Source organism: Cryptotermes secundus, unplaced genomic scaffold, assembly GCF_002891405.2.
Source record: "Cryptotermes secundus unplaced genomic scaffold, Csec_1.0 scaffold509, whole genome shotgun sequence".
NCBI lineage: Eukaryota > Metazoa > Arthropoda > Insecta > Blattodea > Kalotermitidae > Cryptotermes > Cryptotermes secundus.
Genome location: NW_019725420.1, coordinates 280,617 through 308,089, shown reverse-complemented (window position 1 = coordinate 308,089; position 27,473 = coordinate 280,617). Strand labels below are relative to the sequence as shown.

At 39.0% G+C, this 27,473-nt stretch overlaps 1 protein-coding gene across 1 annotated transcript in view; it reads right to left on the bottom strand.

Moving 5' to 3' along the window:
- Positions 1-1,402: 1,402 nt before the first annotated feature.
- Positions 1,403-27,473, bottom strand: part of LOC111863350 (polypeptide N-acetylgalactosaminyltransferase 2) — a 150,847-nt gene continuing 124,776 nt past the window's right edge. Inside the window, exons 3-12 of the mRNA XM_023849599.2 lie at positions 24,764-24,862; positions 18,405-18,472; positions 18,079-18,144; positions 14,241-14,362; positions 13,535-13,710; positions 11,095-11,198; positions 9,168-9,387; positions 5,359-5,575; positions 4,719-4,835; positions 1,403-3,250 (exon numbers count right to left, since the gene is read on the bottom strand). Of these exons, the coding sequence (XP_023705367.1) occupies positions 3,095-3,250; positions 4,719-4,835; positions 5,359-5,575; positions 9,168-9,387; positions 11,095-11,198; positions 13,535-13,710; positions 14,241-14,362; positions 18,079-18,144; positions 18,405-18,472; positions 24,764-24,862 (1,345 nt within the window). The 3' untranslated portion in view covers positions 1,403-3,094. The remainder of the gene's footprint in view (positions 3,251-4,718; positions 4,836-5,358; positions 5,576-9,167; positions 9,388-11,094; positions 11,199-13,534; positions 13,711-14,240; positions 14,363-18,078; positions 18,145-18,404; positions 18,473-24,763; positions 24,863-27,473) is intronic.

The window sequence follows — 27,473 nt, the reverse complement described above, 5'->3', positions numbered from 1 at the left end:
TTTGATACAAGAAAGGGAAGACTCAGAATCATGAAATAACAGAATGTACGCATTGTTCCATTTTTTTTTTCGATGTGTAACAGGGTTGAATGGGAATTACATATCTGTGGTTTCTTTTATCTCCAACACTATGCATGCCAGGGTCAGTATTGGTCTTCAGTAATTGTGAGGCAAAGTTAACCCTCTTCCTGCCAAAATCCAGTCTAGCTGATGCCTCTATGCAGGATATATACTTTATGGAGCTCAAATATATGTTTACAGCCCTAACAGGGAAGGTACTGAGTATACAGGATTTCTGCTTATCTAGGGCACAGAGATCTCATGACTTTTTGGAAAACAAGCTGGATATTCTTCTCGCACTAGGTTCAGCAGTAAGTATGTCAACCCTTTTGAAACCCAGATGATACTATTTAATTATCAGCATTAAATAAACTCCCACTCTTCCGAGATGTAATGTAAAGAAGAAGGGAGAACACCATAATTTTTTGCCATATTTTCGTTATTAACTTTTACATTTTTTAATAGGTAGTGCAAGATTCTATAGAAGTGGAATGCCATGAATTTTTCTTGTTTATTTTTTGTGAAGCAAATGAAAGCAAAAGTTGTTACTAATATGTATTCCAAAATTGGTATGGTATGATCACTTTAAAATGATGCAAAAGCCCAGTTCAAAACCTAACTTTTGAAGAGTTGCACATAGAAGATATGCAGAACCATCTTCTGAGTAACATCAGAAGTCTGCGCATCTACATACAATACAATATTGCATTCCTAAGTTTGTCCTTCACATCCACACACTTCTAATTTCACTGCCAGTCCCTATTTTCTGCCCAAATCCAACTTAATTGCTTTCTTACATTACTTTCCCAAACTACTTTCACCAAATAATTATAACTTGAAACTAGGTCAGTATGTCTCTACTATGAACTTGTGTCAGAGTTAGAAACATAGTTTAATTCGAACTAAAGGGTAATTCTATCACCCTCAACTAAACTTTGCAGTTAAGCGCAGCTAGCAGATAGATAAGTTAAAGTGTTCTGTTTTGGAGATCACATGAATAGCAGAGCAACTTTGAACTCAACAGTGTTTAAATGAGGGCAATGGAATTACTTCCTGAAGTAACTCACCTATACAAGCCTCAAACCCAACTCTGTAGCATTATCTGTGACAAAGACAGCAGCTGTGTTCTGCCTCTAAAAACTGTGTGATAAATGAACCCCATGATATTTGGTATTGCTAGTGGGGTGGGACTAAGTCCCTTGTACTGTGGCCACTTCTAGCCTATTGTACCAGCCCCAGATGATAGGTGAGGGTGATTGTGGAGCAATTGGTGGAATGAAGATTGGCAGGGGAAACCGAAGTACTCGGAGAAAACCTGCCGCAGGGCCACTTTGTCCACCACAAGTCCCACTTGACCAGACCCGGGTCGCCGCAGTGGGAAGTCAATGACTAACCGCTTGAGCTATGGCACGGCCAACCCCATGATATAGTTCATACTAAATGATGATACAATTCACACAATATACTTTGCCCCAAAATTTGAAGTACAATAGTGACCACAGGAGACTTCAAGCAATAACAGTATGAAATGCAGTTTCTCTAAATGATTTGTTAAACTATTACAGTAAGACTCTGCATTAAGATGCTGCAGTACACAATTGCAACACAATAAGATGTAAGTTATATCATCTTCATTTGTGCAAAGATGAGTGAATGTGAGTTATTTAAGTATGAAGGAAGGAGTATGTAGTATATCAGTGCGGCACTCTGCAAAGGCCTCAGTCTTTACATCTGTTCACATTAAACTGCTGATCAGTTTTGAATCAACCACTCAGAAGTTAATAGTTCAGAGATGGCTATTCATGGATAGTGTTGGCCCGTAATAATGCAGCCATCATGAAGTTCTCTGCTTCTTCACTCTTATGCTGCTCTGAACACTTTCTGCTTCCATTGCCTGCCTCATTTATACATGGGAGAAGCTGTTCTGTCAAATGCTGCTGCAGTGTAATGATTAACTCTTGTGCTTCATACTTGGGAGATGCCAGATTTGAATACTGAGCTCACATTTCTCATACTTCTCCCCAGTCTCTCTAGACAAATGCAGGGATAATGCCTTAAAAGTGCCCATAGCCACTTGCTCTTATGTCCTCCTCAGTTCATCATTCATCATTCAATATTACTCATGACAGATCATCATTCAGTAAATCAGGAAACAATAAAAATTTGGTCTATCAAGCTATACATGGAACTATACAAAACAAAAGCTTGTAATTCACAGGCTCAGTAAGCATTTCCTCACAAAACTCCAACAGTAAAGAAAGCAGCAAAACTTTGCCCTGAGAAGCAGCAGTACATGGTAAAATACACTTTACTTTCTGTTTCCTTGTCAGAAAAATCTGTTTCCCCTAGCAAAGAATGAAGTACTGGCTAAACCAAATAATCTCACATATGTTCTACTGTACTTACAATTAGTTGGCATTTTTTTACAATTCAATTTTCAATATGTTTTAACACAGACACTGATTTTTAAATGTTAAAAATTTGGTAAGAATGGCAAATCCTGGGAAGGAATAAAGGAAGTTCTCTTTCCTTCTCTGACATGTTTCAGTGCAACTGAATTGCCACCTCTGATTCACACTCTACTAGTAATACTTTCCCAATGTCTTTCCACACTAAATTACTTTAAAGAGTTTGTGTTATTTTCCAGATGGCTGTCACTTATTACTCCTTTGCTCCATTTTCACTTTAATTCCAGTCAAATTTATCATTCAAACATCAATAAATGCCAGCACCACTCGTACACATGTTCAGCAACCATTCAGTTTGTGGAAAGTGACTAAATGACTTGCATGTTTCTCACAGCCTACACCCATCATGAAACCCAAACTGGGTTTCTGAGCATTAGGTTCATCTTTAGTGGCCCACGATACGTGATGTTCGGTACACGGATGATGTCCGTGAATGTTTCAGACCTGAGTAAAATCTCATTTAGCTTGTGTGAAAGCATCACTGGATGCCATAATAAATGCAAGACTGGCTTGTGATTGGCCAGTTTGTATTAAGGTTATGTACAAGTATGTAAGCTGACAGATCATCACAATTTCTTCACTGCAAAACTCCAATGCTGGGACGGAGAGCTGGAATCACATCGCTCCACTGTCAGTCCTCGAGTCTTGTAGTCTTTAGAGTCAATGCACAGACTTAGTCGAATGTGCTTCACCAGGCCACCCTTCTCAACCTGGTGCCACTTCTGCAAGAAGATACAGTAAAAGCATAACAAATATAAAAATAAAATCCGAGTTAAACAACTAACTGACTCACTGGTAATTGATACACTGCTAACACTAGCCACTGCCTGCCACTGAACCAGATTCCAGTACATACTTGTAATATCACAGTCTATTTCCATAAGTTTAACTATGCACCTTCACATGATGACTTGGGAAGGCCAGTACAGCGCCACATATTTCTATTCTTGAAAACCCATCTTAATGTCTCTCCCCTAAACTTCTCAGCCCCCCAAGTGGCTGCTTCCCAAGAGGTCTCTGCACCAAAATTCTGTCTCACCATCCAACCTACATATCCAGTGCATTAAAACTTCATCAATTTAACTTCCCCAACAACATTATATGACACAGAGATACTGGGTTTTTGGACTTTGTCCATCATCCAGATTCTAAATAACTAAGAGAAAATACAACGTTTCCAAAACTGGATCTGTTTCCATCCTCAGGGAAGACACCTACTCTGTAGGGTCTAGCTTCAATCACGATGGACAAAGTCCGAAAAGCCAGTATCTCTGTCATATAATGTTGTCTAGGTCCAGTGATTGAGACTAGCTCTTTCTAAGGGACCCAGCAGAGTAGATGTCTTCCCTCACCCGAGGACGGAAACAGATCCAGTTTCCGAAACCTGTTTTTTTCTTAGTTATTTAGAATCTGGACGATGGACAAAGTCCAAAAACTCAGTATCTCTGTGTGTTATACACCATCGTCACAACCCTATAGTATCTAATATTATATGAGCTACAAAGACAGAGAACCTCTGTCCAGTGTGACTATTTAAGTTTTACTACTTGAAAACTTAGCATCCTTACATGTTTTCAAGTAGTAAAACTTAAATAGTCACACTGGACGGAGTTGCTTTGTCTTTGTAATTGTTAGTGTGACGGACCAAACTGAAACAAATCAAAATTATATGAGCTATACAGCTTATACTTGACATTTTTTAGGCTAGAGAAATAACAACAAACATAAGAGTGACAGAAATAAAATAAGTAACAAGAAAAATGATAAAATTATACTGTTCAAGAATTCTGTAGCTTTGTATGGGAAGGCTGCCCTAACTCTAGGAAGCTGCTCTGTATAATGCAAAACAAAGTCTCAAGACTGAGATAACTTCTAGTGGTTTGGAGCAACCAAGAAGACGAAAAGAAAGGGTGTGGGGAGAGGGAAGGCAGGGAGATAGAGAAGGGGGGGGGGAAAAAAGTAGCAGCAGCAACAAAATTCCCAACTGCAATAAAACTTTAACAAACCTATCAGGTGGCGAAGTAGCACCCTATGTGACTTGATATTTTAAATCTGCAATTCCTTACAATTCAGTAAAAAAAAAGTTTAAATTGAAATACCTCTTCCATTTTAGGACAAATATACTTTTCTAATCTCAGGTGAATGCTATAGAGGAAGAACCAAAACAGGGACAAATGAAGTAGCCAGTACCTGATTCTCTGAGTTTTCACAGAATCTCATCAACAGAGGAGCTCCAATCTGTGGCTCAGATAATGAGAGGCATACATCATGGTGTTTGATGTGGTTGTCATTTGTGAACCACCATTCCTGAAACAGATGAGCACTGCATATGACTTCATAGTTCACATACACTTTTTGAAATTCATTTCATCCAGAAATTAGACATTCAACTCACATTCAGAAGTCTGAAGTATTTATTTTTGTCGTTTTCATAAGAACCTTCAGGCAAATTTCATGATAATACCTTAAACTAGACCATTACTTCTCTCCCTATTCTTGATTCTTGATGATCCTACCATAATGCTTAATAATCTCAGCACTTGATATATTATTACAAACATTCAACTAACTAACCTAACCAAAGATTGTAGGATTTGAGGTTTTCATGGCAGTGACTGAAGAATGCTATCTTCTGGGATGTGGGGCCGTGTAGGTGATGCGAGGCAATATGTTCCTCCAAAATGTCAGTTAACAGAATATTTACATGGCGCAACATCCCAGAAGATGGCATTCTTCATAACCAAAGATTTCTTGTCATGTCAGTAATTTGAGAATTCAACATGTCCATGCCAGGAGCAAGGCCTGCTATCGAGCGAGGTATGAGAATCACCTGATTGCCACCACTGTTGTGGCACAGAAAAATGCCCAGCGTATTGTCGACCAGGTGTCCCAGTGTATCTAGACACATGTTTCCCTGTCGCATCATGCTTGTTGTGACATCTGAGGCAGGCATCTTCAGCTGCTTTAGCTGTGGATACACATTGTCTAGGTACCACTTGAATGGTTTGCAGTGCAAGCGTTCCTTCAATGCCAGCCGATCATCAATACTGTAGACATATGTCATTATGAAGTATAAAGAAAAAGGATATTTGCAGCCTTGACTCTATGGCTACTTTCTAACAACATGAGCAAAATATTATTACTTTATTAGCAGTTACAAATCCACATTACTGATTTAGATACCTAACCACACCGGGACTCTTGAAACACAGTTTTCTCAACACCAATTTGGACCCAAACATGGCAGCAGATTAAAAGGGTATTACAATAGTGAACAAAATGTGCCACAAGGAATTCACGCCTCCCACATCAACATTTTATATGAATGAGGTAATAAAATATGAACTCAAATGTATCAGCCAGTCAAGAATTTTGTTCATGTGCATGCTTAAATACATTGAAACTCAAGAGTTTAAAACAACAGAAAGTATTGAAACCACTCACTGTTGACACAATGCACTTTAGTGTTATGATAAATTAGACTGAGATGTATAGGCATTCAAAATTAAATACAAAATAAAAGGCCTGAAAGCCAAAATAAAAACTATCAAAAAGTCTACAAAAATGAAAATGATCAATATGAATATCACAGAAAGAAATTGTACTCTGTAACAGTAACTCATCAAAACATTCTCATATCTTTCAACATACAAATTATAATATGTAATATCAATACAAGGGAATATTTTATACTTTAAAACATATATCAATGGACATATCAGATCAATATCCTATATTTGGTTAACATGACAACCAATCATAAAGGCCAACTAACATTATGTAAAGATATTTAATACAGCACTTTATCAAAATCTGCCTAACAGGTTATGATTACATGAAAAATTTAATTTATGACCCTAAGTCAGGGTTTCTTAACCTCACTGCCATTTGTGAGCCAAATGTCTAGCATACACAGTGTGTCTAGGTTCTGTTACGAATGTGTTCATTAAAAATTCAAGACCTGAATTATTTTCAAAATTTCACTCTTTTTATTCAAAATAGTCTCCCGAATCAATACATAGCTGGAATCGATTGAAAAGTTTTCGAAAACAGTCACTGTAATCCTTTTGTGGATTCACATTTAAAACTGCGGTAGATTCCCTTTGGGTGTCCTGGATGGTGTCGTGACAGTCTCCTTTCATCGCCAACTTAACATTTGGGAACAACCAGAAGCCAAATCTGGTGAATATGGAGGATGATCAACGACTGTGATCCTTTTTGTGGCCAAAAAATTCCACACGATCTTCAATTTGTGGGGTGGGGCATTGTCGTGGAAGAACGACCAGGAACCTTGCTCTCGATATTGAGGTCAAATTCAAAGAATTCTCGCCCACAAATGATTGAGGACTCCAAGATAATAATCAGAATTCAGTGTTTGACCTTCTGGCAGAAATTCCTTGTGAATGATTCCTTTGGAATTGAAGAAAACGGTTAACAGTGTCTTTACTCGACTCTTTTGCATGTGCACTTTCTTTGGGCTCAACCACGCTGCACTCTGCAGCTTTGTGACAGGCTCATATTGAAAACGCCATGTCTCGTCACCACTAACAATCAATTTTGTATGACTTTGGACCAACCGTAACATGTCTTTGCAGTGTTCCACTCTGGCATGTTTTTCATCGCCTGACAGCGCATGCAGTACAAACCGCGCACAGACCTTCTGTTTGCCCAAATTCTCGGTCAAAATCTGAGGCACAGTATTTTTTGGTATTCCCAAAAGCTCCTCGATGAGTGTTGCAACTTTCTCACATTTTCTTCAGTGCGACTTGTTTTCGGCTTTGACGCACATGGAGCGTCTTCAGTGTCCTCCCTGCCACCATGAAATACAGCATACCATCAAAAAGTGTTCAAGTAACTCAAACAATCACTACCATACACACTTTTCATCATTTCATATGCTTCTCCGGCTGTTTTGCCTAACTTCAAACAAAATTTTATGTTGGCTCTCTATTCAACCACCATTTTCTGACGAGGGTCAGAACACGTGATGCAGCAATACTTGCGCTTTGAAATTATAGACAGCCTCAGCTGAAACATCAAGAATCTTAACACCACAACTCACCAACAGATGGCATTGCAGGGCAAAATTTAAAAAAAATTAGTCCTAACGGATCCTGGACACACTGTGTATGTAGGAGCCCCAGCATCTCACAACCATATGGACCTCCATGGTCCCTTACAGGGATAGCTAGCTTTACATCAAGGTTTCTCAAACTTTGTGTTTTAACACCCTAAAATAATACATAATCTTATGCAACCTCTTATCCCTTCTAGTCAGTAAAATGTTCAGCTCTCTGCACTGCTGCAGGTCCATGTGAGTCTGTGCAGTGACAGCAGGGATCTAATTAGTTTCACACCCTTTCTAACCCTACAATAATTGATAACATGTTCCTGCACAATCGCGAAAAACTTTATGAAATGTGCTTCTGCAGCCACATTCTCCTAAAGCATCTATTTTAGACCTACTGCCTTGCAAAAATTATGTGTTAACAGTTATGTTTCAGATAATTCTTGAAAATTTAGCTACCCCTTTAGATAGGTCATAACCCAAAGTTTCAAAAGCTATGCCTCAAGAAAAATGAGTGGCGTTGTGAGTCAATGTGACCATAAATTAGAACAACTTTAGGAAAAATCTGCCATATTAGATTTTAAGAAAATTTGTCCAGCATTTCAAGTGGTGACACTAGATTCACAGACAGACCTTCCACATAAGCCCCACCCTCACCCCAGTAAGGAACGTTTAAAAAAGATTCTTAGGATGATGCAGGCACTTTTGTATCAGTCTTCCTGACTCCCTTAGGTGGCAGAATATACCTTTCATGTTTCAAAAAGAAGACAGTCTGTTTCATTAAAAATATGTGATTATTCTTGTGCAAGAACATGATAAATTAGCAAAAACCTATCATACTCATAAGTATACGCATATAAGTCAAGTCCAAAAAATTCTGTTATTCACAATTTCAGACTTTGGTTTGCCGAAACTGATAAGTCCAGCATCTTGAACATGCCAGATGAGATCAAAGTATTCGATAATTTATGATTTAAGAAATTAGGTTTCAGAATACAGAATATTTGTGTTTAAAATGTTGCATTTAAATTAGAAACATGATTAATAATTGATAGTAAGCAATTAAAGGAGTCATAATGACAAAGATGTCATAATTAAATTAATTATTTAAAATAAACATTGATACAAAGTCACAATTTCACTCAGTGCAGCAAGGCAAACTACTGAACTGCATGTGAACTGGTATTTTCATGGGAAAAACTGTTCAGCATTCTATTAGTTGATTGCATTTTGAATAAGAATCATTTTGTGGGCCACCGCCACCACTGTCGCCACCACCACCACCACCACCATCATAATGTTTTAAAGTGATTTCACACTTTTTTTTAATTTTCAAATTAGAAAATAACAATGATTTCTTATGTGTGGTCTTTATTAAAACTTACCACTAGTACTGTCTGAAACTGTTTATTTTCACCATTTATTTTGGCATTTAGCTGGCTGGCTTTAGCCATTACTGATAATGGTAGGTCATTACTGATAATGACTAAGTTTTAACTTTGTAACACATACAAAAGCAAACATGACATACAAGCATTTGCTGCAGAAGGTACCACTTTCTGACCACTCACTTGCCGAACGGGATGTGTTTTGCTAGGGGTACGGCTGCATAATAATACTCCTTGAACTCATCCATCCAAACCTCAGCAGCCCGGCGTGTATTACGGGCAAATACATTTCCACTTCCCCCAGGAAATGTGTATGGATGTCGTTTTCTGAACACATGTCCCACACGACTGCAGGGGATAATTTCCAGACTGCCGCCACATTGCCACACCCGGAACGAGATCTCTGAATTAAGCAGTTGAAAATGACAAGAGTTTCATTTGGGTGACTTAGATTACAACAATTATTCACATACTCTCCTACTTTGTTCATTTTATGATCATACACACCTAATTTGTCTCTAATGATAAACTGTCAAAATACATTTGTGTGGTCACACTCTGTGGACCTCAAGTGAAAGTACTTTATGGTTTCAAAATGCAGAAATGTATAATAAAAGTTATTATATGTAAAATGATGACTACCATTTTTTTTTTTAAAGAATTAATACTAATTTCTTTAGTTACTATAGGATTCTGACGATGGTGTATAACACACAGAAATATTTGGTTTTCGGACTTTATCCATCGTCCTAGTTTTAAGATAACTAAGAAAAACATGACATTTCAGAAACTGGATCTGTTTCTGTCCACAGGTGAGGGAAAACACCTACTCTGTTGGGTCCCTTTGTCCAGTGATTGAGGCTAGCTCTTTCTAAGGGACCCAACAGAATAGGTGTTTTCCCTCACCTGAGGACGGAAACAGATCCATTTTCCGAAACGTCATGTTTTTCTTAGTTATCTTAAAACCAGGATGATGGAAAAAGTCAAAAAAACCCAATATCTCTGTGAATAATTTATTTTATATATAAATAGAGACCAATGTAGACAGTTTTAAAAAGATGACCATACACAGATCCAAAATACTAGATAAAACGTTGTGCACCACATTCTGTGAAACAAATTTATGGTCTTCCTCCCATCTCTACTGAACCTTCCCCTCTGCTCTATTGATTTCCCATGTGTCCCATGCCCCCTACCTTCCAGTTCTTATATAGCCGGGTGTTTTTGAGTGGTGGCTCAGTCTGCTAGCCAACTTCTCATGCTGGTTCCTTGCTTGTGGATTTTTCTACATTGAAGATGGAGGCGATATGGTCCTCCAAAACACCAGTTCACACAAGATCTACATGGCGGCACATCCCAGAAGACAGAATTCTTCTTATTAAAAAGTGTTTATAATCTACCTTTTAAAACAGGTTCACATTTTCTTTAATTTTAAATTCTTACTTCAGTTCTATCTTTCTTATTTCTTTTAATACTGCAACAGATATAACAAATACAGTACATACTGTGTGAATCTTGACAGTCTGTCTCTACAATTATGCATGATAAAAGGGAAGCAGCAAAATCAGTCATAAACCAATCCAAGCATCTCTTCGTCCCATCCAATTATCCATGAAAACTGTGAGTCTATGATCCTTGCATCTCCAAATAAAAAGTTTGAGTGGAAAGAGTAGCAGAATATACTGAGTAATTGCAAGATATGGAATAAATCACTGTTCCACAATCAACCTACCATTTGACACAATATAAATTATGGTTGGTAAAGCAACATTACGCCGGGCACGGTAGCCGAGCGGTCTAAGGCATGCACTGTCTTCGCTCGCTCGGAAGCCGGGATTGTGGGTTCAAAACCCACTCAGGGCATGGATGTTTGTATGCGTTTTTCTGTGTTTGTCTACAGGTAGCGACGAGCTGATCACTCGCCCAAGGAGTCCTACCGTATGTGTAAGATCGAGAAAAACCGAAGTGAACGGAGTTCATGGAGGTAGGCCTAGGCCCACTGGGGCTGTAGTGCCAAGGAAAAAAAAAAGCAACATTACAAATTAAGTATCATCCAACAGCAGTTCCTCAAGAGTCAAACAATACATGAATTTCATGAGTTGAAACTCACCAAGATTTTCACCTCCCCAGACATCCATCATCATGTCATACTTTCCGAGCTTCTCAAAGTACAACTTGTCGATCACAAACAGACCACCTGCAATCATTGGTGTCCTGATGACAAAAAACAACCAGGTCAAGAAACTGTAGAGTGACTGATTGGCTAATGGCTTTCAGATCAACACAACTGTGCCTGTTATTTTAAACTGTCAACACATAAAAGCTATCCCTGTTACAGGTTGTGAAGGCCCATAGGGTTGTGACACATCAAGGCGCCCACATTGTCTTTCGACAGTCGCCTTATGTGCCAGCTGCCCTTTACCCCCAGGAAGATTCCTGGTACTCATTTCTGTTAGAGGCTGAGTCAACCCCAGGGTCATAATGTGGCTGGAAGAATTAGGTTAATTGAAAAAAATCCACCTCATTGTTGCTTGAACCCGCAATTTTCCTACTTGTAGCTTAGTGCCTGAACCAAATACAATACCACATACTGTCAGCACAAGAAACCAAAACACAAATACTACTCTTAAAATTAAAACTTGACCTCAATTTCTCTGTACTGCCACAACAGGATTAATGGTTATACTACCAGGACTTGGGCAGCATTTGCACAGAACCAACTGCGAATGGTGAAATTAATGCTGGATGGTAGGATGAAATCTATTCCATTATATCATGAAAACAATTAACATCTTACTAGGTACAATTCTTTTCTACATTTATAAGGATAAACAATTATTCCATTCTCATGTACATTACATGGATGTAATGTAATATAATGCACCATCATCAAAAATGTTCAGAAATTAGGATCTAACAACTAACTAAAACCTGAAGATTCAACACCACTAACAACATATATGAAGGCCACAATCCTCAGAATAATTCTACATGAAGCAAAGGAAGGAGGAGAAAGCACTTTATAGCCCAAAAGGACTGAAAATATTGCACATCTGTTAGTGTATTAAGAGTGTTGTATGTTATGACTATGATATGAACTGGTTCAGGGGAGGGTCCAAACACAGGCTTGGGGAAACTTGGCTCTATAACAAATGTGCATTTTATAAATAGCTTAATATTTATCGACTACTCAAACATCACACAGCTATGTCTAACAAAAGATTACTGTACATTTGTGTTTTGAGGTATATAACATTTATCATATGCTATCATTAGAAAAACATTTAATATGTCGATGTTTAGAAAGAACAGTAAGAAAAAACAAATGGGAGCTCAACATGAAATTAAGAAAAGAATACATTTGTAAAATACTTTTATTACTTATTTTGGAAACCGCTGTGATCCCACATGATTTAAAAAACAATGAAGATTGAGGTAAGATATATAATTAACTAACTTCATGGAGATGAGTCCTTCTTGAGAAGCCACCAGTTGTGCAGCTACTCAAGAACTTCCCAACATTTTATGGAACCCAAAGAGCCCCCCACTGGTCCCTATCCCCTTGATATCAATCCAGTGCAGTCTATACAACCCCATGCTATATCTCTAAGATACATTTTAATATTATCCTCCCACCTATGTCTTGGTCTTCCTAGTGGTCTCTTTCCTTCTGGCTTTTTCACCAATATCCTATATGCAATGAGCACAGTTCAGATAATTGGGAACAACGATAACAGATCGAAACCTGATTCTGGAGGAAATTATGAGGAAATTGAACTCAGGTAATACTTGCTACCATTCAGTCCAGAACCTTTTGTTTTCTCATCTGCTGTCCAAAAACATAAAAATTAGAATATACAAAACTATAATTTTGCCTGTGGTTCTGTATGGGTGTGAAACTTGGTCTCTGACATAAAGGGAAAAAATATACTGAGGGTGTTTGAGAACAGGGTGTTGAGGAGAATATTTGGACCGAAGAGAGATGAAGTGACAGAAGGTTGGAGAAAATTGCACAGTGAGGAGCTTTGTAACTTGTAATCTTCTCCAAGTACATTAGAATGATCAAGTCAAGGAAGATGAGGTGGGTAGGGCACGTAGCATGAATGAGGGCGTCGAGGAATGCGTATAGGATATTGGTGGGAAAGCCAGAAGGAAAGAGACCACTGGGAAGACCAAAGTGTAGGTGGGTGGATAATATTAAAACGGATCTTAGAGAGATGGAATGGGATGGATTGGATTGATCTGGCTCAGGATAGGGACCAGTGGAGGGCTCTTGTGATCACGATAATGAACCTTCCATAAAATGCTGGGAAATTCTTGAGTAGCTGGAGAATTGGCGGCTCCTCCAGAAATGCTCAGCTCCATGAGTAAGTACCTATATGCAATGATGAACCAGCTCAAGATCATATCAAATGGCATGCTTAACAAGAGCCAGACTGAACCTCTGAGGTCTGTTACCAGGAAGTTAATATTTAACGGGGACCAAATTGGTGTTGACACTACACCAAAAATGTTGACTTCTGTCCTGCAATATTCTGATGTGACTATACCTGATGGCTGCTGTTGGATCTTTCTTTCGTTGTGCCCTCTCCTCTCCACTCAGATACTCCCATTTAAATACGAGATTCCAATCAAAGCCACCCCTCAAGTCGGCTGATGCTCCAATGTACTCAAAAGTATCCATGCTTATCACATCAATGACTGGAGACACAACACGTGTCTTGTCCTGGACAGGAACATAGAATGTGTTATTTTGAGTGAATGTGTGCCTTCATGCACATGCACTTTTATGTGTACAACTGCTGTTTATGCAATAAAATCCTGTTTCCAATTGTTCAAGAATTGGTTTCATGCAAAGTTTTCCCACAGATACTCGTACTTTCTGTCTGATCTAGAGGTTTGCCACATTGATTCACTTCACTTACTAAATAAATATCATTAATTAACAATTAAAACAAAACTAAGTGGTTCAGTTTAAACACACTTTCAAGGAACTATGTCAAAAAATGGGATTAATTATATTTGAATGTGATGGAAATTTAGTAGCCTGAAACAAACAATTAATTGCTCTGTGTTTAAATGTGTGAGATATAGTGGATGAAATAATGTATAAACAAAAAAGAAAAACAAGTATCATATTCATAAGAACCCAGAGAAAGAGGATGTTTATGAAGACTTATAAGAAGAAAGAAAGATTTTTACTATAATACTGCAATCAGCGAGGCGAGTCTTATGATCAGGATATAACTGCTATACCTCTGCTACACGCTCCAGTAGTGGCTCCAGCCAACCAACATTACACTCACAGTGGCTGTCCAGAAAAGTAAGTACCGGAGCCGTTGCTGCATCTGCACCTCGCACTCGCGACCGCATGAGGCCTGCGCAAAACTGACAATCAACAACAAGCAATGACAGCAAATATCTGAACATCTCATTTGCCTATTACATGGATCCATGGATATGTTTATGGTATATAATAATCCATCACAACCTAGAAGGGAAGACAAAAAATAAATTTAATATTTCTTATGTCATTTCCATACTGTTCTTTATCAGGAAAAAATTACCGCCTAAAAATGTACCTGAACCTGGTTTCAGGGATAGCATTACCCTTTTTTTAACTTTATTATGCAGATCTCAGAAAAATACAAACACAAAACCTAATATTTAAAGTAATTCATAATTAGAAACACGTCAGTAATCCCTTTAAGGTATCACTCAGATGGTACTAAATTCCATAAGAAATGATGATTTGTCAGAATTTCTGGAAGGTTTCTCTGAGATGGAGTCTTACTCTTAATTACATATATAAATATATACTCCTATTCTCATTGGAAGTGTCAATAAATTTTTATCCCACTGTTCTTTTCTTGAATTCACCACAAATCAAATATTTGTGTGCCTCATTATTTATACCTACAATGCCCAGCCACATCACATGTTTTCTAGTCAGTAAAAGTAACAGGACTAATAAGAGATCAGCTGGTAAAGGAATTACACATGTGCAACCTGAATCATATTTATAAGAATTCTCTCCCCTGAGCCGGTTAAATCCAACCCATACCCTCACATCCCATTTACCGTGATTCATTTTAATATTATCTTACCATCTACGCCTACATCACAACTTTGATTCTTCCCTCCAGGTTTTCTGACCACAATTCTGTACGCATTTTTCACCTACTCCATGAGAACTATATATTTTTCTCACATTGACTTTGATTTGATCATCCTAATAATATCTGATGATGAGCACATTATGCAGCTTTTTTTCCAAACTCATATTATTTTCTCTCCCTTAGATTCAAATACATTCTCCACACCACTCTCTTCTTAAATAGTTTTAATGCATGTTCTTCCCTTCAGACAAGGGTAAAAGCTTCACATTCATATAAAGTTACAGGTAAAATTATAGTTTTGCATTCCTTGATCTCTAGGTTGTTGACAAGAAATGGTAGCCAAGCATTCTGCTAATTTTATTTGCTTTAACGTTTCCATAAATATACGAGTACTTTCTGTTTCCTCATGTTTCAAAGCATTTCAACTTTGCCACATTTCTTGGTTATGTTTATATTTTAATTTTGTCCAGCATTCAGATGATAAGACAGGCACATATACTTGGCTTTCACTGTATTTACTTCAAGACAAACTTCCTTAGTGGCATCTAACAGAGTTTCTGTGTCATCATCAGTGAAGTTGCTCACACAGTACAGATTACTCTCAGGTTGGCAATGCAGTGTAAAGAGATCAGCAGATATTACATAATGATGCTTCAGCATAACTTTCTCTCTTCTGCTAATAATATAATGACTTGCAACATTTCATTACATATTTTGTTAGCTGTCAGCACAAAGGGGAAAGTCTCAAAATGTTCTGTTAAATAACAACACGGTGTTACCATAGTTATAGCCCATCCCAAGCTTTTCAAAACTGCTCTAAGTACGCTATACAATATTCTTTGGTGCTGACAGTTTCCTGAGGCATTAAAAACAACATCATATTACTTCGAATATAAGGCGCCCTTGAATTTAAGACACAACCAGTTTTTGAATGTGGATTTTAGGGGGAAAGAATCAGAACGGTGCACATTTCTTGCATTTAGGATGCACCTCGATTTTTCAATGGGAAAAAATGTGCTCCTTATATTCAAAGTAATACAGTAATAGTAATTAGAAACCTACTAGTTTCATCATGATCATCTTCAGTCCACTAGGAGCTGTGCCCCAACTACTTGATGGACTTCATTCAAGTGCGGTATGGTATACCTACAACAAACTTCATCTACTTCTTTTGGACTTCAGCCATCATCTGGTATGTAAAAGACAAAAGACCATGACGTTTCAGAGACTGGATCTGTCTCCGTCTTCAGGTGAGTAGGGAAAGGATAAACCTATCCACCTGAATGCGGAGACAGATCCAGTCTCCGAAACGTCGTGGTCTTTTGTCTTTTACATACCAGACGATGGATGAAGTCCAAAAGAAGTACAGTATACACCATCGTCAGAATCCTTTCAAATCTATCAAAGTTCAACTAGCCACTTCAATTTGCCTTAGTTCGGTTGATTTTAAGGGCCCCTTTACTAAAGGACCTAAATGAACTATTAACATTTAATTGTGAGAATTCTCTCACAGATTTGGATGAAAATTAATATACAGCATTTCCGTTGTACTATGCAGAAGTTTCACTAACCTTAACTCATTTCCAAATCAACTATAATTAAACACCTAATTGAACTTTTACGCAAATATTATGATGTATAAGCTTCATTCACATTAACTAATCTCAAATTCCACTATACTGAAGGGTATAAATGAACTTTCACATTCATTTTTAAGTTCTTTGACAGAGTATGATGAAGCCTGAAATATGGTGCTTTTATTAAAGTTTCCCTGTGCTTAACTAATTACACATTATACTATGAAGGCGTATGAGGGAGTGGATGTATAGTTCTACATTTTCTTGACCTCGGCACTAGTTGGAGGTGAGTGGTCAGCTTCACGCCCTGGTTGCTTTACCCTGGGGGAAAGAATCTCGGGTCGGTCTGGACAATTTGGAGAAGAGCAAAGTCTTGACCATACCGGGACTCGAACTGCGATCCCTTGGTCATCCAGCCCATAGCCAGTCACTATACTGACTGCGCTATCCTGGCGCTTGTAGTACGTTGATTACATGTTGTAAACCAAATGGATGCTGAGACCAAGAAGGACATTGGAAAATATCGAATGAGTCTATGAAATTGTAACAGGTTTGACTGTCTATACCATGATGATGATGATGATGATTATGAGAAGGAGGAGGAGGAGGGGGAGGGTCACTACACTTAAGAGGATACTTTAGTCTTCTACATATATTTCAAGGCCTCTGACAGATTCTTATAGCTCTCAATATTTGACACTTCTGTTATAAGAGTACTGCCATGTATAACTTTCATTCACTTCATATAATTGTAAACATTAGTTTATTTCAAGTTCAAACTTATATTACATTCACATCTTTTAAAGTTTTCCAACATATTTTGATGAAATTCAGTATAACAAGGTTCTGTTATATGAGTATTACCATGTGAAAGTTTAATTCACTGAAACACTTATACAGCAGACAGACATCAGGTGCATATGAAACACATTCTGAACCCCAGCCCATGGGTGCATTTGCTGATTCTTCTTATTTCATGCTACTAGGCAACCATGCCCACAAAATCCCACCATTGGACTCTACACTGAACCAATTCATATCTTACTTACAGTTGCTCAGCCATTGAAGAAATTCCCTGTCACAACCAGATGAGTCCAACCCACACTGGACTAGACCAGAACCAGAAAGAACCAAAAGGTTCATTACTGTGTTCATAAGAACCCACTGATTCCTATCCTGAGCTACATTCCAGTTCAGTACTTTTAAGGTTTTCAAAACACAATTCAGTGGTTCTGTCTAAACACTGTTTAGGTAATCTCCACCTCCAAAGTCAGTTGCAGACATAAGAGGAGATATCCTGAGATCCAAAACTTCATGACTAACATATTCCAGAGACTGGATGACACACACATATGGGTGAGTTTCTATTAGACTTCCCTTGGGCAACGAACCACTCACCCTCTCTCTTGCTGTTCCGTATGATTTTCACCTTCTGTATCCTAGCCAGCTCCTGACCATCTGAGGCTGCAAAACACAAAATAAATTGCTTGTGACAAGAGCACACACATTATTATCACATTGGGAAAGTATCATATTTTTTAATCCAATTGTTCCTTAAGTTCATTCACTGAATATTAATGAAATGAGGATATAACATATTTAACAAGAGTTTCAAATGCAATCACTTCATCAAAAACATTACCATGAAGAGGCAGCCAGACAAATTTAACTTCATAATAATGAATTCTATGTGGAAATAATGCTTAGTCTCCAAGTGTACTTACGATGGTCGCTGAAGTCGTCTACCAGAATGATCTCTTTGATCAAGTGTTCTGGACTGCGGTTCAGCACACTGAAAGCAACAAGAACCGTCTGCATTCTGTTTCCTTGTTTCTGACTTTTGTCATAAATGCTTTATGAGTTTCCTTCTGATGCTTCAAACTGAGTAAAACCAAGAAAATCTGTTAGAACAGTTGGTTCCACAACTGACATTTAAATAGAATATCTCCCAGGTACAAGTTAGCTGGTAACCAACCTGCTTCATGAAGACAAGCATCCACATCTGATACAAAGAGCACTTCTTTGATATTACTACAGAAGTTCAAAACGCCTTACACTACAAAGATTCCATTTTATGGCAAAATATACTGCTCATAAACTTCCATAATTCACATGGAGATGTTAAAATAAATTGTATTTATATCTCCTGTCGTTACATGACTGTGTTATTAATTAAATTATGATATACCAGATATGCAAACTCACGTCTTATTCATCATTACAATCAACCTAATGAATAAATAATTCCCTTCTCAGAGGTTTTCTCAGTCATTCCCACAAAGTTACTCCGTGATTTTAGTACGCAAGCGAACTATACCGACCGAGCGAACGCCGCTTTTCGGCTAAGTTTAGTGCCAACTTTTGCGGATAGAGGATGTCGCGTGGTCAGGGCAACGAATCCCCACGGCCGTTAATTTCGGTTTTCTAGACCGCAGCCGCTATTCCCTTGAAATAGCTCCTCAATTATCAACACGAGGCCGAGTGCTACCCGTTCCAGACCCACTACTTCTCAGTAAACATCTGGTAGCTCCGGGAATCGAACCCGGACCTCCGGATCTGTAGCCAGGAACGCTGACCACTACACCACAGAGGCGGTCCCCACAAAGTTACAGATGTCATAAAAATATTTCCATGGGGCATATTACAAAATTAATTATTTCTCATCAGAAGAATTCATCATTATATAATGGGCGGCTTATTACTGACGAATATAATGAACAACAATGAAGTCCCCTGGAAGGTACTGTCACATATTTAGGGGTGTCTAACTATAGATGGGGTACAGATTGGATATTGGATTTACTGACCACTTCTATACATCACACTTTACAGATCACTGGCACACACAGATTAGTGTCCTCAGTCTATTACAGTCTCCACTGCACTCTACAGATCACTGTTACACAGACACTAGTGTCCTCAGTCTCTTACAGTCTCCACTACACTCTACAGATCACTGGCACACAGAGACTAGTGTCCTCAGTCTATTACAGTCTCCACTACACTTTACAGATCACTGACACACACAGGCTAGGGTCCTCAGTCCATTACAGTCTCCACTACACTTTACAGATCACTGGCACACAAAGACTAGTGTCCTCAGTCCGTTACAGTCTCCACTACACTTTACAGATCACTGGCACACAGAGACTAGTGTCCTTAGTCTATTACAGTCTCTACTAGCCGTTTCCTGGCAACGGCTTCTACCGACGGAGATCCTTCAGTTTCTCACGCTCAGGTCCTCTTGTCATAGCCGCCCGTGCAGAACTCTTGTCAACCGACAACTCAGATCATTGGCTCCCAGGCTAGCGGCCATTTCACACAAATCTCCTAGTCTTCTCTTCACGGGCTGACTTTCAACTGACAACTGACAACTGAACTCTCACTCGCCAAAAAGCTACTTCACGTCACTTCACTGTACTGAGCTGTTTACCAAGCCGTTGCTTAGAAACGGGTATTTGTTTATCCGCTCATTGCACAGCAACGGTCGTACTCATCCGTTTCGAGGTCTCTGCTCAGCAATGGGTCTATACGCTACAATATGATTGTTGTCTGTACAACGTTCTGCCCCCGTTCCTAAGTTCTCAGACCATACGAACTACAATCACATGGACAGTGTAGTACACAGAAGCAATCTGTACCTGCCAAAGGTTATATGACATCATTACGCAAATCAAAGCCGCCAGGATTCTGTGAGTGTAACATGTGGCGAAAATGCTCCGTCCTCTGATTGCTACATTTATCTTTTCGGCATTGATTTCCTTTATTTGAAGCAGCAGCTGGAGGTTTGAGAAAGCGCATAAGGCCAATTTAAGCTCAAGAGCAAAATTCAGATCATACTCGTATAAATGGATAATTACAGAAGCACTTTTTAATATTCGAGTCTGTGACAACTGCATCATCAGTGGATGACTTCTCTACTCAAGACACCGACTTAGAATAAATTTACTTATTACTCCATATTATCGAGAGTAGAGAGAGCCTTTTGTCTTCCTGCCTGCTGTCCAAAAACATAAGAATTAGAATATACAAAAATATAATTCTGCCTGTGGTTCTGTATGGGTGTGAAACTTGGTCCCTGACATTAAGGGAGGAACATAGACTGAGGGTGTTTGAGGACAGGGTGTTGAGGAGAATATTTGGATTGAAACGAGAGAGGAAGTTACAGGAGGTTGGAGAAAACAGCATAATGAGGAGCACTCTTCTCCAAGTATAATTAGAATGATCAAGTCAAGGAGGATGAGATGGGCATGACATGTAGCACGAACGGGGGAGAAGAGGAATGCATATAGGATATTGGTGAGAAAGCCAGAAGGAAAGAGACCACTGGGAAGACCAAAGCGTAGGTGGGTGGTCAATATTAAAATTGATCTTAAAGTGAGACGGGATGGTATGGTATGGATTTGACTGCTCTGGCTGAGGATAGGGACCAGTGGAGGGCTCTTGTGAACACAGTAATGAACCTTCCGGTTTCATAAAATTCTGGGAAATTCTTGTGTAGCTGGAGAATTTGGCGGCTCCTCAACAAGGGCTTAGCTCCACGAGTGAGTGAGTAAGTAAGTAAGTAAGTGCCTCTTAGCAGTAACAATGGAATCATACACATCGGCTATTATCTACTGGCCGCTCCCATGGGGCAACTTCGGTGCCATGCAGAAGCCAACTAGCAAGAAAACATTTCATTCGTACGTATAGCAACGGCGCGTTAACGAGGCCAATTTTTTTCAGAAGAAATTAGGTAACGTTTATACATTTATAATTCTAACGAGCTAGGAAGTGTATGCATGGTGTAACAATTCTAGATCCGTTAATCACTTTTGTTTCACTCGAAAGAAGCAAGACTTACCGAGAAAAATCGTACAGCGCATAAAATGTGCACTACATTTTTCTCTACAACTCTTGTTCGAAACTTGTTTCGCTTCGATAAATATTCTGCGAGTTACGCTCGGGATGTCGCAGGGAGCTCACGCAGCGTAAAGTGTCTGTTGTCGTTGTCCGATTTTAACCAAAACTAAAGGGTGTCGCCAAATTTCAATAGAATTCCCCCAATTTCATGAAAAGCTCTACATTCTCTGTTACATGTGGGCAGACAGGCAAACATGGCGCGTTCTTGTAACTTTACGTTGCGAAAGCGGCAAAAACGCTTTCCACGTCCTATACACTCCTTTCACAAAGTGAAGATTCCTTTCTGCAACAATGTTACGGAATTCCAGCCATGAGCAGGCCTACATACCGTCTGAGTGTAGTTTTCTTCATCTTCTCTCCCAGAGTTATTCAGAAAGCAGCATCGCCCGGCCTTCCGTTGAAACATCTAACAATTTTAGGATACAATTCGTAATGAAGAAACGAGAGAGGCATTATACTCGTAAATACTGCTTTTAAACGAAAGGATGCAAGCCTACAGACATACACAGATTGTGGCGAACAGTTAAAACATATTACTTGTAGCAATTTACCATCGTCACAAACTATTAGATCTTAGTTAAGACAATGCCTAGAGCCATACTGAATCACAGGCTCAGAAAAGAATAAATGTTCATTGGCCAATGGATATTAAACAGACAATACTGTATATTCCTGGATGTGCAGAAGAAGACATTTTGAGGAAATTTCTCCGCAGTCATGTGGATTGTTAAGAGTTATTTCCGCTCATATTCAGGGTGTTCCGATTGTGGTCCGTGCACAATTTTCACTCAGTGTTGAAAACTAAGAACCCAGCAGGGATCTGACAGCTCGAAGACCAGATTTCCCAGTCTACTTAACGTTTTTCTTTGACCTCCCTGAGTTCTCTAATATCAGAACAGAAACGGTACTATGATTATGATTGAGGAAATGAAAATTGCGTGGTCTGATTTAATGTCCTATCCTAAAATTCGCTAGGACTGCAGCTTTTATTACTTCGGGTTTATAGAAAATGCCACTATCTGTTTCGGGAATATCAAACCATAGCGGCAGAGTCATTACAACTGTACAGAGGAACTTTCCTTACTGAAATTTAGGCTAGTCTTCATTTCAGGTTTATTTAACTGCAAACGGAGTTCTGAATTGGAATCCTTTTGTAATTCTGTACCTTAGCAACTGTTCAGTCATGCCTTATATCTTTGTCACAGTGACCATACCAACTGAGCCACTTCCGGTTCTTGGGATTCTTATTGACGTTACTTAAAATTTTTATACCATGCCACTTTATTTCAGTGAAGAATAATGATAATGGCGCCATATTTCTATCGAACATTTTATTGCATGATTTATATACATAAATTCAACATCCACTTTAAAAACATTGGTCGTAACTATAAATGGCAACAAAATTATATGCAAAGAATTCTAAGAGGAAACCGAAAACGTGCTCTACTAAGCGCATTTCCTTTACATAATGCAACTGACATGTTCTATGCTTCTCGGATCAGAAATTTCAATATTTCTGACAATGTAAACGAATGGTAGGCCTAATATGTCGAAGAACCCGATTCTCCTACAAGGTTCTACATTCAGCGGTGCTCGAAACCAGAGCTGCTCATTCGTATAGAAGAAAATAAGACAATGTATGATGCCGTGTGGCATGCAGAAGACTGTGGACTACGAGCCGACTTTAATTGTAATAATTATAAAAAAAGAAAGGAAAATCAAAGGGCAGGTTATGATAGTGATTATAACAACATAATAATTATTACCGCGATTATTATTATTATTATTATTGACCGCCTCTATGGTCTAGTGGTCAGAGTTCCTGGCTACAGATCCAGAGGACCGGGTTAGATTCCCGGCGCTACCAGATTTTCTGAGAAGTAGTGGGTCTGGAACGGGGTCCACTTAGTCTCGTGAGGATAATTGAGGAGCTATTTCAAGGATATAGCGGCTCCGGTCTAGAAAAACGAAATTAACGGCAGTGGGGATTCGTTGAGCTGACCACAGAACATCCTCTATCCGCTAAAGTTGGCACAAACTTCGCCGACAAGCGGGGGTCGCTCGGTCGGCATAGTTCGCTTCGGACTGAAGGCCATGGAGTTTTTATTATCATTATTAATACTTAATATTTACATGCGTAGCTCTGAAACCACGAACAGACTGTGTAATCATGTGTATACATGACAGGTGCAAAGCAATTTTTCTGATGTATTCCTGGATTTATACCCTGCCGACTGACTCATCTTGCTCTTCAGTGCACGGCAACAGTATTGTTAAGCCTCACTTAGCACAGTGACTATTTGCATCACGAGAGAATGTTTTCAAAACTAACCTGGCGGATGTTTCATCGGATCCTAATAGTTAATGTACCTGTTAAACCTGTCTCTGATGCAGTGGCTAGGGGCCTGATTTTACAACACAACTGAAGACTAGCTGTGTCAGACAACTATAACTTCCAGCTCCTGAGAACCAGCATCACAACAGAGTCTAAACGACGAATCTTATGACATCCACTGCGCTCCTGGGGAAAGATATTTCTAGTGCAGTATTTTGTTGTCAGACTGAAATGCAAGCTATAGCGTTTTCAATTCTAACCGCCTCATCCACCTGGCGCCTCACAGCTATAGTTATTAAACCTCTTACGTGCGTTGATTAGGAATCTGATTGTTTGCAAATAAGTCCATAGTGTTAAGGCTAGCCTGATGACAATTCCGCTGTGCTCCTCATGGCTACTGTATGTGTTATGCTTCATTACTGCCGTAATTAGTGGAAGGATGTTTTCAACATAAGCTATAGTGCAAGTATTGTATTAATATACCACTGTCACAACCTTTCAGGTATTTTTTTGATTTGTTTCATTCTGGTCCGTCACACTAACAATTACAAATATAAATCACTCCGTCCAATGTGACCTGTAAGTTTTTTACTACATGAAAACTTAAGACCCTTACATGTTTCGGTCTCTGTGGACCATCTTCAGAGGACAAACATCACTACAAATAGGAAACCACCATCACAGGTGGTATTATTTACAAACTATAGTGTTTTCAAGATTAACATGATTGTTACATCCTGCAACATCGTGGATATTGACATTATTCATCAAAACTCATTTCCTGCAGTGATTTGGAGTCTTACCTGTTTGCAATACGCACGCTGTAATACGTTCAGCACTAACCTGACGACGGTTCTGAGAAGCGTAGATCTCGCTTCGTTGTGGTACGTGATGATGACGCTCGTTGCAGGAAGGTCTGTCCTCCACTTCCGTTTCCTGCACCTAAAATAAGTACATCACGTTCGATTGTAGACAGATGACAACGACTTATATCAGACTGGAACCAAAAGTGAATGTAACAACAGCAATTGCTACTTCCACTTTCCATTCCGTCGCATCTAAGCAACTTCACATTTCAGCGTGACATTTTCTTTCCAAAGACTAACGCTTCACGAGATAAGGAGTGGACTTGAAGTGAACCCAGTCTGCGTTTTCAACAAGATAGGATTTCAATCATGATTTTTATATATGTGTTTACATTATGGTACTAAATAAATACCACGCATCGAGTTATAGTATTCAATCAAATAAAATGTCCCGCGGTCATCATGTTTCTGTCCGTTCTCTTTTTGAATAACTTATGCTGTATAAGAGACAGGCTGTCGCCATGAAGGATGTTACAGCTCTACACTCGATGACGTAATTATGGCTTCCACCTGAGAAGTGACAACGGCCGCCACATCGGTACTGTTGCTGTCACAGGATTAAATATGAAAACAGAATTATCACTTAATGTGAAAATATGTCAATTACTGCAAACAGAAATGGTTTTCGAAACCGAAACCGGGTAAAGGCAGACGGACATGCAGACTGACAATAGGGCTCTGTATAAGCAACTGGTTACTTCGATTACCTGAAATGGGCGGTAGAAAATCAGGGCATCAAGAAAGAAACTTCCTCTTGCGTTAGACAGAAGACCCGCATACAAAAATAACAAGGAAACAATATCAGATCATCTGTAGATGTGGCTGGCATGGAAAGAGGAAATGAAAAATAATAAAAAAGAAAGTGTCAAATTTTGTAAAAATTTAAAAGAAACATATTACATATATGAAATGTTAAAGTAACCTCAGTACCAATCATTACTGGCATTTAAATGGAACAGATAACTTCACATTGGCAGAAGACAACTGCCTTTTAAATTGTAACGAACAATGGCGTGCATTAACAAAGTACCGCTGGCATCAATTATCACGATAGGCAATCGAACTAGGGAACACCGATGAGATTCAGATCATTGCTGACCATTAGTTATTAGTGTCTGTTAAGTCACTGACTGCCAAAGTTAACGTATTTAGCCGTCCGGCAGTAATAAACCTAATAGTTACATTGGGTTAAGGTAGAAATGCTTTCATCACTCACCAAAATACCAAGACGTAAGGCGGCTGGTCCAGTTTTAAAAGTGAAAATTATTTGTCATATAGCCTAATTGTGGTAACGTCCGCGTGGCTTGGCATTCGGAAACATGAGCGAGGCCCCTCTTTGGTTCTTGTCAAACTCCTCCTCAAGAAGGGCTCAGCTCTATAAGTAAGTACTGTATTTACGCATGTATAGGCCGCGTGCGTGTATAGGCCGCAGCACAATTTTCGGACAGAAATTATAGAAAAATTAATTTTCTTGGAATATTATTTCAGGAGTAGAACACCCTGTATTACTAATGATGAATATCATTTTTTTTAAATGAAGTGTGATTTCGAATATAAGCCGCACCCAAGTTTTCCTCTTGAATTTTTGGCAAAAAATGTGCGGCCTATACATGCGTAAATACGGTATTTATCTGGAATCGCAGGCTGAAGGCAATGAATTGCTTTATAGTACTGAGCTTCACGGTAAGAACGTATGGACTGTTCGCCGTGAAGGACGGCAACTTCTCCGACACATGCGTCAAACGTGCAGCATAAACAAGCAACCGCCGCATGATGTAATTATGCTATACACGTCTCATATAGTCTGTGTATAAAGTCCAGACAGGATTCCGAAGCCACTCCGAGCACAGTCATTCTGATTTCCTGCGTCAGTCTGGTTCAACTTATAAAGGCACAACCGTTAGAAAGAAACAGACCAATGAGCGGCTTAAAAGAAAAAGAAAACCATTCAGATTAAGTTTATATGTTTCCTGCATACCTTTCTACTTTCGACTTGGCAATGAAACTCAGCGTCGTGAGACGCATCTTCCAGATTCTTCCACAGTTAATCGTAACTTTATCTGTTGTAGACGACAGTGTGGAAATAAAAATATAATCATGTGACTTTCCGGCGAGACGAAAATCACGTGACAATAACAGGATAAGAGATTCGAACTATGAACTTCAGTACTTTAGTCAGAATTTTATTCACCGTGAAAGTAAGGAACTGTGGAGTCATGTAATCAATCATGTGTTGGTGAAGGAAGCGGTTGCCATGGCTACAGTTGAGCGAGACAAAGCACTGTCGGAGTGCTAAGCGGTTCTGCTTCACGTTCACCACAACGATCCTTATGAAATGGTGGCGATGGAGGTACTGAGAAATAACAGGAAAATTAACCCAGGATATCAGCTCCAAGATTAGACTAAATGACTAAAAATGTCAACCCATACATTACCATATTATATTTAAGCATCCTGTTGCACTCCATACGATAAATGATATAACCTCCGTCTCAAGTGCAAACAATATATTCTTGTGTCTTTGATCTTGCTCCCTACACTACATGTTTCGGCCTCAGACGGCCATCATCAGGTGTATAACACTCACGTCGCTGTCACACTGCACCCAGTTCAAAATTTAACATCTAAAACACTCTCCCTGTCATTATCAACTTCTACTTCGTTGATAGCTGTCCACCCGTAGATTA